Source organism: Pristiophorus japonicus, chromosome 19 (genome assembly GCF_044704955.1).
Source record: "Pristiophorus japonicus isolate sPriJap1 chromosome 19, sPriJap1.hap1, whole genome shotgun sequence".
Lineage (NCBI taxonomy): Eukaryota > Metazoa > Chordata > Chondrichthyes > Pristiophoridae > Pristiophorus > Pristiophorus japonicus.
In genome coordinates, this window is record NC_091995.1 from 73,424,951 (window position 1) to 73,436,778 (window position 11,828).

An 11,828-nucleotide genomic window follows, 5' to 3' on the forward strand; every position below is an offset into this window, starting at 1 on the left:
GCACATGCACAGCTGCGCAGCAAATGTAAAGGGACCGCGCACGGAAAGAAAAACGAGAGCGAATGTTGCCCCTGGGATGAAAGTTGTCAGAGCCAGGAACATTATCTGCCTTGAGCTTCAGCAACCTTCCCGATATGTCCCCTCAAAATGTAACCATTTTTCAGTCTGATTGCAAAATTTCACTAAGCACATGCCTTCTCATTCCAAATAGAAAGACTTGCATTTAAATAGCACCTTTCACGACCACCGGACGTCTCAATGTGCTTTCCAGCCAGTGAAGTTTTGGCGTGTAGTCACTGTTGTAATGTGGGAAACAAAAGCAACAAAACATAGCTTCTCAAATTCTGGCACCAACGTTGTTTTTACAGCGCAGTACAATTGGGCAGTAATTACTGGCATTTTTGTTGAGTGTTCTTTGAACTAGTATGAGAAACTGTGTGAGGTGTCCTTATCGAGAAAGAGCTTGCATTCTGTATTGGGCCAGCAGAAACTACCAGTGTGGATTGGTTTGGTGGGTTTCTGTGTATCTCATGAGCCTGGCTGGCACAATCCTCGTTGCTGGGATATGATGCCCGTAATGCCGTTCTTCGTGTGTGTGCAGACAGTGAGTATCACAGCCAAACCCGATTGTATCCCCTTATACACTTTCTCGGCAGAGGATGCTGCATGGCGATCAGCATCAGAGAGCCTGGCCATTCTTCCTCTCCACAGCCCTTCTCCGGGTCAGAGGTTAGGGTGTTTGAACTGCTCGCAGACTTCTGATACCTAGCTGCGTTGAGCAACACAATTAGTCCCGAGTGACTGGTCCTCCCCTGATGATGAGTGGAAACTTGACCTGTGGGGAATCAAGGACACAAACACTTAGAACACTCAGAGGGATAATGGATTTGGTACACTTCTGTCTTATTCCATGCCCAAGGCAGTCAGTGTCACGAGGTGAATGTGTGTGCTTGGTATCTTGTGAGATGAGAAATTTATTCCACTAATATTTCAACAGCATTGTTTGGATTTATTTAGTTGAGTTTATTCAACAACATTTTAGTAAAACACCCAAGGTGCTTTAAGAAACCAGGAGCTTTAGGAAACAAAATTTGACACCGAGCCAAACAAAAGTAACCTCCGAGGAGCGCACTAGATTTGTGAAATATTCCTTAATGCTATTCAGGCTAGTACTGTACTGGTCCTATTTGAAGCTGAGATGAGTTCCAACTGCATGTCTTCTCCATCACCAAATGCCTACTTTCACCTCACTAACATCGCCTGTCTCCTCCCCTGCCTCAGCTCATCAGTTGCTGAAACCCTCATCCCTGCCTTTATTACCTCCATACTCGACTCTTCCAGTACTCTCCTTGCCGGCCTCCTACCTTACATCAATGTTCCCTCTTTTTGAGGGTGCGTGGCTGTCTGTGAAGTTCATCTCTCTAATACTCCAACTCTATTCTGTTAGCATCCAACTACAATCCCAATAGTTTGTGTCTGTACTATATTATTGATTTTTCAATTTACTTTTCATTAATTTCTGTTGGGACTGGCTTCGTGTGAGGGTGTGGGGCCTGTTGGGACTGGCTGTGTGTGAGGTTGTGGGGCCTGTTGGGACTGGCTGTGTATGAGGGTGTGGACACTGAGGGACTGGCTGTGTGTGAGGGTGTGGGGTCTGTTGGGACTGGCTCTGTCTGTGGGTGTGGGGCCTGTCGGGACTGGCTGTCTGTGGGTGTGGGGCCTGTCGGGACTGGCTGTGTGTGGGTGTGGGGCCTGTCGGGACTGGCTGTGTGTGAGGGTGTGGACACAGGGACTGGCTGTGTGTGAGGGTGTGGACACGGGGACTGGCTGTGTGTGAGGGAGTGGACACTGAGGGACTGGCTGTGTGTGAGGGTGTGAAGTCTGTCGGGACTGGCTCTGTCTGTGGGTGTGGAGATCTTCCTTCTAGTTTACGCTGATGATGTACTCCTCGTAGTCGCTTAGCAGAGTGGCGCAGCGGAAGCGTGCTGGGTCCATAACCCAGAGGTCAATGGATCGAAACGATCCTCTACTAGCAGCAAGATCAACTTTTAAATAACTCATTCAATTGCTGCCCACAATCAACACAGTGAAGCTAAGAGACACTTAGTAAATAGTCAAGTAATGGCAACAAGTAGTATGGGGAATTCCTGCAGTCTATTTGCAAAGTAAGGACAGTCTTAGGTGAAGGCTCTGAAGGGAAAGCTGGATGATCAGCCATGATCATATTGAATGGTGGTGCAGGCTCGAAGGGCCGAATGGCCTACTCCTGCACCTATTTTCTATGTTTCTATGAACCCGCTAACATACGGAGGATGCTCAGCGTTCCTCTCCTGCCCCCACTCCGCACGGACACACCCCGGCGTTCCTTCTCCTTCTCCTCGCCCGGACACACCCTGGCAGCGTTCCTCATCCTCTCCGAATTTGTCCCAGCATTCCTCTTCCTTCTCCTCCTCCTCCTCCTCCCGACATGTCCTGGCATTCTTCCTCCTGCTCCGGACACGTCCAGGCGTTCCTCCTCCCGGCCCGTTGGAGGCAGGGTGTCCCAATGAAAGGCTCTCTACATACTGTAGTCCTTCCCTGGACCATCGGGGACCTGGGGTGGAGATTGCTGCACGGAGCAGTTGATTGTGCTTAAAAATAATTACATAAGGATTCTCAGGCCGCTTGTGATATTTGTGGCCTGGAAGATTCTGTGTCCTGTACACATGGAGTTATTTTTAAGCACAATCAACTGCTCCGTGCAGCAATCTCCACCCCAGGTCCCCGATAGTCCAGGGAAGGACTACAGTATGTAGAGAGCCTTTCATTGGGACACCCTGCCTCCAACGGGCCGGGAGGAGGAACGCCTGGACGTGTCCGGAGCAGGAGGAAGAATGCCAGGACATGTCGGGAGGAGGAGGAGGAGAAGGAAGAGGAATGCTGGGACAAATTCGGAGAGGATGAGGAACGCTGCCAGGGTGTGTCCGGGCGAGGAGAAGGAGAAGGAACGCCGGGGTGTGTCCGTGCGGAGTGGGGGCGGGAGAGGAACGCTGAGCATCCTCCGTATATTAGCGGGTTCATAGAAACATAGTTTGCCTCTGAATAGCTGTTGAAAGGGGCAGCTCCTCAAAGTTTGGCTGCATTTGAGCCCTGCGCACCTGATTCTTGGCCACCTGGTGCAGAGGAGGGTGTTGGCGTAAGTCAGAGAACCTTTTGCTGGGCCTGGCCAAGACAGTGATTTACAGGTAGGCCCAGGATGGGCATGTCCTGCGGGAGGAGTGGCAGCACCTCTCTTTTCCGCGGTATTCTCTGTGCCCGGGTGGCCTTGGGAGAGGGAATGTGTGGTGTCTGTTGGTATGCTTTGAGGTGTTTCCTGACAGGTGGGCACCGTCTGGTTCCGAGTGTCTGTAGACACTGATAATAACAACATTATGGTTTCGTTGAGACGGTTCCCTTTGCTTTAATTGGGTCTGTTTTTTGCCTATGTTGAGCTTTTAGTTTGATTGGACCATGTGTTTCTTTCTTGTATTCGTGGTGCTCAAAAGGGGCATTTGTTTGGTCACCCTTATAGGTCCATCAAAATAGACCCAATGGTTCATTTTCTTTTAAACATAGAAACATAGAAAAATAGGTGCAGGAGTAGGCCATTCGGCCCTTCGAGCCTGCATCGCCATGCAATAAGATCATGGCTGATCATTCCTTCAGTACCCCTTTCCTGCTTTCTCTCCATATATCTTGATCCCCTTCACCGTAAGAGCCATAACTAACTCCCTCTTGAATATATCCAGTGAACTGGCATCAACAACTCTCTGCGGCAGGGAATTCCACAGGTTAACAACTCTGAGTGAAGAAGTTTCTCCTCATCTCAGTCTTAGGATAAGGGGTAGGCCATTTAGGACTATGTCCCCTGGTTCTGGACTTCCCCAACATCGGGAACATTCTTCCCGCATCTAACCTGTCCAGTCCCTTCAGAATCTTATATGTTTCTATGAGATCCCCTCTCATCCTTCTGAACTCCAGTGAATAAAGGCCCAGTTGATCCAGTCTCTCCTCGTATGACAGCTCAGCCATCTCTGGAATCAGTCTGGTGAACGTTCGCTGCACTCCTTCAATAGCAAGATCTTCCTTCCTCAGACTAGGAGACCAAAACTGAAAACAATATTCCAGGTGAGGCCTCACTAAGGCCCTGTACAACTGCAGTAAGACCTCCCTGCTTCTATATTCAAATCCCCTAGCTATGAAGGCCAACATACCATTTGCCTTCTTCACCGCCTGCTGTACCTGCGTGCCCACTTTCAGTGACTGATGAACCATGACACCCAGGTCTCGTTGCACCTCCCCTTTTCCTAGTCTGCCGCCATTCAGATAATCTGCCTTCGTGTTTTGCCCCCAAAATGGATAACCTCACATTTATACACATTATAGTGCATCTGCCATGCATTTGCCCACTCACCTAACCTGTCCAAGTCACCCTGCAGCCTCTTAATGTCCTCCTCACAGCTCACACCGCCACCCAGTTTAGTGTCATCTGCAAACGTGGAGATATTCCACTCTATTCCTTCATCCAAATCATTAATATATATTGTAAAGAGCTGGGGTCCCAGCACTGAGCCCTGCGGCACTCCACTAGTCACTGCCTGCCATTCTGAAAAGGACCCGTTTATCCCGACTCTCTGCTTCCTATCTGCCAACCAGTTCTCTATCCACGTCAGTACATTACCCCCAATACCATGTGCCTTGACTTTGCACACCAATCTCTTGTGCGGTACCTTGTCAAAAGCCTTCTGAAAGTCCAAATACACCACATCTACTGATTCTCCCTTGTCCACTCTGCTAGTTACATCCTCAAAAAATTCCAGAATATTCGTCAAGCATGATTTCCCTTTCATAAATCCATGCTGACTTGATCCGATCCTGTCACCGCTTTCCAAATGCGCTGTTATTTCGTCCTTCATGATCGATTCCAACACCTTCCCCACCACCGATGTCAAGCTTAACCGGTCGATCATTACCTGTTTTCTCTCTCCCTCCTCTATATATAAAAAAAAAAAGTGGTGTTACATTAGCTACCCTCCAGTCCATGGGAACTGATCCAGAGTCGATAGACTGTTAGAAAATGATCACAAATGCATCCACTATTTCTAGGGCCACTTCCTTGGAATGCAGACTATCAGGCCCCGGGGATTTATCGGCCTTCAATCCCATCAATTTCCCGAAAACAATTTCCTGCCTAATAAGGATATCTGCAATTCTTCCTTCTCACTAGACCCACTGTCCCTTAGTACCTTCAGAAGGTTATTTGTATCTTCCTTTGTGAAGACCGAACCGAAGTATTGGTTCAATTGGTCTGCCATTTCTTTGTTCCCCATTATAATTTCACCTGAATCCGACTGCAAAGGACCTAGTAATCTTTAGTAATCTTTTTCTCTTCACATTTATAGAAGCTTTTGCAGTCAGTTTTTATATTCCCTGCAAGCTTCTGCTCGTACTCTATTTTCCCCCTCTTAATTAAACCCTTAGTCCTCCTCTGTTGAATTCTAAATTTCTCCCAGTCCTCAGGTTTGTTGCTTTTTCTAGCCAATTTATATGCTTCTTCCTTGGTTTTAACACTATCCTTAATTTCCTTTGTTAGCCATGGTTGAGCCACCTTCCCAGTTTTATTTTTACTCCAGACAGGGATGTACATTTGCTGAAGTTCATCCATGTGATCTTTAAATGTTTGCCATTGCTTATCCACCGTCAACCCTTTTAGTATCGTTTGCCAGTCTATTCTAGCCAATTCACGCCTCATACCGTTGAAGTTACCTTTCCTTACGTTCAGGACCCTAGTTTCTGAATTAACTTTGTCACACTCCATCTTAATAAAGAATTCTACCATATTATGGTCACTTTTCCCCAAGGGGCCTCACACAACAAGATTGCTAATTGGTCCCTTCTCATTACACAATACCCAGTCTAGGATGGCCAGCTCCCTGGTTGGTTCCTCGACATATTGGTCTAGAAAACCATCCCTAATACACTCCAGGAAATCCTCCTCCACCGCATTGCTACCAGTTAGGTTAGCCCAATCAATGTGTAGATTAAAGTCGCCCATGATTACTGCTGTACCTTTATTGCACACATCCCTTATTTCTTGCTTGATGCTGTCCCCAACCTCACTACTACTATTTGTTTGTCTATACACAACACCCACTCATGTTTTCAGCCCTTTGGTATTCCGCAGCTCCACCCATACCGATTCCACATCATCCAGGCTAATGTCCTTCCTTACAATTGCATTGATTTCATCTTTAACCAGCAACGCCACCCTGCCTCCTTTTCCTTTCTGTCTATCCTTCCTAAATGTTGAATACCCCTGGATGTTGAGTTCCCAGCCTTGGTCTCCCTGGAGCCATGTCTCCGTGATGCCAATCACATCGTATCCGTTAACTGTTATCTGCGCAGTTAATTCATCCACCTTATTCTGAATACTCCTCGCATTGAGGCACAGAGCCTTCAGGCTTGTTTTTTTAACACACATTGCCCCTTTAGAATTTTGCTGTAATGTGGCCCTTTTTGTTTTTTGCCTTGGGTTTCTCTGCCCTCCACTTTTACTGTTCTCCTTTCAATACTTTGCTTCTGCCTCCTTTTTTAATTTCCCTCTGTCCCCCTGCCATATTAGTTTAACTCCTCCCCAGCAGCACTAGCAAACACTCCCCCTAGGATATTGGTTCCGATTCTGCCCAGGTAGAGACTGGAACTGGAAACTTGGGAGCTGTCTTGCCCCTCTCAACATTACAACAGCGACTACACTCCAAAAAGTACTTCATTGGCTGTAAAGTGCTTTGAGATGTTCGGTCGTCGTGACAGGCGCTGTTTAAATGCAAGTCTTTCTTTCTTTCCTTTTATACCTTCCCCAGTGTATGTACTTTATATCATTGTTCTGTGGTGACCAAATCCAGACACTGCACCAACGGTACTTTTTAAATCACAGACAAGGTGCAACTCTCCCTTCATTGGCTGGTACTCAATAGTAAATGCAGGAAGCCAATCTCTGTATTTATACTCCCAGTTAATGTTTGGAACGTCACACTACACAGTGGAGCATAGTGTTAATCGTCAACCTCCTTCCTGCTGTGGTTCTTGCAGTACACTTGGCATAAGGATGGAACAATTGAGTGTATGGAACAGACTTTTTGTGCAGTATCAATGATAAGTGTATAAAATACAAAGGGTAGTAATCTCCCCCCTCTCTCTTACTCAAACAGACCTTCAAACTGCTGACTTCTTTGAGATTACACTTGTTAATTTCAAAGCATCCATACTATGGATTATAGTGCTACGTTAATCGTTGATGGTCGATGTTTGTTCGAGCTATCTCTCCATTGTATTCAAGTTAATAAGCAGGCATTTGGCATGGAATAGAACCCCTTTATTCATGTTCTGTTACGTCTCTTCTTGTGTTTCCCAGGTAACCAGCTGATCCCTTGGCCATTTGTGGTTGCTATATTTTAAGAGCCCTGAGCACAAAATTCGGATTGACACTCCAGTGCAATACTGAAGGGGTGCTGTCTTTCGATTGAGATGTTAAACTGAGACCCCGTTTGCCCTTATGGGTGGGGAAAAAAGCTTCTACGGCACTATTTCTAAGAAGAGCAGGGAAGTTCTCCCCGATGTCCTGGCAAATATTTATCCCTCCACCAACATCACTAAAAAAACAGATTTTCTGGTCAGTTTCTCATTGCAGCAGTAAGGTTCTTGGACATCTTGAGTTTGTGAAAAGTTCTGTAAATGCAAGTTTTTTTTTTTAAAAAGAGGTAGAGGTCTGAGAATTTCTGTTCCTGTTGGGGTACTTGGATTGTGTAAGAGATGTCAGATTTTTGGAAGAAGAAAGGAAAGGAAGTTAAATAATGTTACGGGAGGGCAGCAGCTGGGGTGTGAAAATTGCTGCAGAGCCCTAGGTTAGTGAAGGGAAAATCAGCTTGGGTTCCTGATCCGAATAGCTATACGTACAGTGAACCTTACTGGAAGTGCGTGGATGTAGATCTTGGGCGAGGGCAGAATGGGGCTCGGCTGTAATGTCCTGTATCGTTCGTAGTACATCAGTCATTGAAGGTTGGCATGCAGGTGCAGCAGGCGGTTAAGAAAGCAAATGGCATGTTGGCCTTCATAGCAAGGGGATTTGAGTACAGGGGCAGGGAGGTGTTGCTACAGTTGTACAGGGCATTGGTGAGGCCACACCTGGAGTATTGTGTACAGTTTTGGTCTCCTAACCTGAGGAAGGACATTCTTGCTATTGAGGGAGTGCAGCGAAGGTTCACCAGACTGATTCCCGGGATGGCGGGACTGACCTATCAAGAAAGACTGGATCAACTGGGCTTGTATTCACTGGAGTTCAGAAGAATGAGAGGGGACCTCATAGAAACATATAAAATTCTGACGGGGTTAGACAGGTTAGATGCAGGAAGAATGTTCCCAATGTTGGGGAAGTCCAGAACCAGAGGTCACAGTCTAAGGATAAGGGGTAAGCCATTTAGGACCGAGATGCGGAGGAACTTCTTCACCCAGAGAGTGGTGAACCTGTGGAATTCTCTACCACAGAAAGTTGTTGAGGCCAATTCACTAAATATATTAAAAAAGGAGTTAGATGAGGTCCTTACTACTAGGGGGATCAAGGGGTATGGCGAGAAAGCAGGAATAGGGTACTGAAATTGAATGTTCAGCCATGAACTCATTGAATGGCGGTGCAGGCTAGAAGGGCCGAATGGCCTACTCCTGCACCTATTTTCTATGTTTCTATGTCGTCTGCCACTATTCAGGATAACCCAAGAATATGGACACTTGAATGAGGTACCACTGCTGCCCTTGGAATCTTATCCGAATGTGGGAGCCAGTGCCTTCAGGAGGGGAGGGAGTCAAATTAGTGAGGGGGAAATAGTACCACAGTTCAGTTACAAATATTAATTTATATGACATTTCAGAGAACGTAATCTGTGAAAGATGGTTCAAAAAGTCTGTATTTTGTGAAGTATTCCAGATGACTCTCGCTTGCTTTGCCTCAGTAATCCTTCAATCTCTTTCTTGAGATACTGTCTGACATGCTATCCTTTTTCAATAGAACAAGCAACAGATGGAGCTTTGCAAGCAGAGGATTGGGGCCTCAACATGGAGATATGTGATATCATCAATGAGACTGAGGAAGGGTGAGTAGTATGACTTGCTTCAGTACTGCAGTTGCCCTGCTGCGTTGCAGTATTGCATTGTCCTCCATATATAACGGAGATTAGAAAAATATTCTTTGCGTAGAGAGTGCTTAGGAAGTGAAATGTTCTGGCAGAAACTCTTGGTGAATCAACAACAATTGTGCTTTAAACGTAGAAAATCATCCCACCGATAGATAGGCAGAATCTATTTCCTCTGTTGGGGAGTCCAGAATAATTAAAATTAAAGCTGGGCCATCCAAGGGTGATGTCACCTCTTCACACAAAGGGTGGTGTAAAATCTGGAACTCTTCCCCCAAATAGCTGTTGAGGCTGGGGGGCGGGGGGGGGGGGGGTGTCAATTGAAGAATTCAAAATTGAGAGAGAATTTTTTAGTATGTAAAGGTATTCAGGAATATGGAACCAAGGCAGCTGGATGGAGTTCGGATGCAGATCAGCCAAGATCTAATTGAATGGTGTAACAGTCTCGAAGGGCGGAATGACATCCTGTTCCTATGTTCTTGAGAGATCTAAGGAAAATAATGGGCACTGAGACAAAAAAGGATGTAATGAAAGGCTTGCTCAGGGAGGCTGGGAGTGAGGTGGAAAGGAAACATAGAAACATAGAAAATCGGTGCAGGAGTAGGTCATTCGGCCCTTTGAGCCTGTACCACCATTCAATATGATCATGGCTGATCATGCAACTTCAGTATCCCATTCCTGCTTTCTCTCCATACTCCTTGATCCCTTTAGCCGTATGAGCCGCATCTAACTCCCTTTTGAATATATCCAACGAACTGGCCTCAACAACTTTCTGTGGTAAAGAATTCCACAGGTGCACAATTCTCTGAGTGAAGGGAGTTAGGGAGGGAACTCCAAAGCATAGGACCTATGCGACTGAAGGCATGGCCACCAATGGAGGGGTGGGGGATGCACAAGAGGCTGGAGTCCGTGGAACGGAGTGTTTGTGGGGGTGGTTACAGAGACTGGGGTGGGTGCAAGGCCATGGAGGGAATTGAACACCGGGATGAAAATTCTCAGCTTGGTTCTGGGCGACTGACCCTGTATTGCCAGCGAGGACAGTGAACAAGATTTGGTGCAGAATATTGTAGGGACAGCAGAGTTTTGGATGAGCTGAAGTCTACAGAGAGTAGAGGATTGGAGGCCAGCTTGGATAGCATCAAAATAGTCAAATCTTATCATAATAATTAACTTTTATTGATATAGTGCCTTTAACGTAGTAAGACGTCCCAAGGCGCTTCACAACAGTGTTACAGACAAACAGATACATTTGACACCGAGCCACAGAAGAAATTAAGGTAGATGACCAAAAGCTTGTTTAAAGAGGTAGGTTTTAACAAGCCTCTTAAAGGAGGAAAGAGAGGTAGAGAGGCGGAGAGGTTTAGGGCCCAAGTTTCGAGCCACGCCTAGAACGGAGCAGTCCCGACCTGGACGCCCGTTTTTCGCGCCACAAAGAGCGCCTAAAAAAAACCTCCAGCTTCTCCACCTCCCTGCAGGTCCTCTGGCCCTCGGCGCAGCGCAGCAGGAGCTGTAGGGGGCGGAGCAGAAAACAGTGCCGGGACCTCTGCACATGCGCGCTACAGTGGGCGTGCAAGTGCAGTAGCTCCAGGCGCCCGAAACTGTGTGGGAGGGGCCCGAAGCACGCAGCCCCTAGCCCTGGCCGAATGGCCTCACTGGGGCTGCGTGAATGAGGCTCCTCCCACGGCCAGCTCCTGCTTCCTCCCGACCCGACTCGACTCCCGCTTCCCGCCTCCGGACCGGACCCGACACCGCTCCCCGCCTCCAGACCGGACCCGACACCCGCTTCCCCCACTCCCGGAACGTACCCGACACCTGCGCCACCCTCGCCCCCGGACCGGACCCGACCCAACAACCGCGCTCCCCCCTCCCCCCGCCGCCCCGGACCCGACACACGCTTCCCCCCCCTCCCGCCTCCGCTCCCGGTCCGGACCGACACCCGTGCCCCCGGACCCGACACCCGCTCTCCTGCCCCCGGACCGGACCAGACACCCGCCCCCCCCCCCCCCCCGCCTCTGGACTGGATCCGATCCGACCTGACCTCCCTATCCCCGACCTGACCTCTCTCTCTCTTCTCCCGACCCGAACCAAACCGACCTCCCTCCCACCACCACCCCGACCCGACCCGACCCAACGCCACCGACCTGTAAATCTGGTGCTGGGGACGGGCTCTGCCTGAAATCTCAGGCCCGGCCCGTTCAGCCCCCCCCCCCCCCAGCCCCCCCCCCCCAATCTCCCCCCCAGCCCCCCCCCCCCAATCTCCCCCCCCCCAGCCCCCCCCCCCCCAATCTCCCCCCCCAGCCCCCCCCCCCCAATCTCCCCCCCAGCCCCCCCCCCCAATCTCCCCCCCAGTCTCCCCCCCAGCCCCCCCCCCCAATCACCCCCCCAGCCCCCCCCCCCAATCTCCCCCCCCAGCCCCCCCCCCCAATCTCCCCCCCAGCCCCCCCCCCCAATCTCCCCCCCAGCCCCCCCCCCAATCTCCCCCCCAGCCCCCCCCCAATCTCCCCCCCAGCCCCCCCCCCAATCTCCCCCCCAGCCCCCCCCCCAATCTCCCCCCCAGCCCCCCCCCCAATCTCCCCCCCAGCCCCCCCCCCCAATCTCCCCCCCAGCCCCCCCCCCCAATCTCCCCCC

At 49.3% G+C, this 11,828-nt stretch overlaps 1 protein-coding gene across 4 annotated transcripts in view; it reads left to right on the forward strand.

Annotated features, from left to right (window-relative positions):
* LOC139229945 (TOM1-like protein 2) overlaps nucleotides 1-11,828 on the forward strand; it is a 125,733-nt gene that overhangs the window by 17,259 nt on the left and 96,646 nt on the right. For all 4 annotated transcript variants that reach the window (XM_070861601.1, XM_070861599.1, XM_070861600.1 and 1 more), the window contains exon 2: nucleotides 9,077-9,161. In XM_070861601.1, coding sequence (XP_070717702.1) covers nucleotides 9,077-9,161 — 85 coding nt within the window. The remainder of the gene's footprint in view (nucleotides 1-9,076; nucleotides 9,162-11,828) is intronic.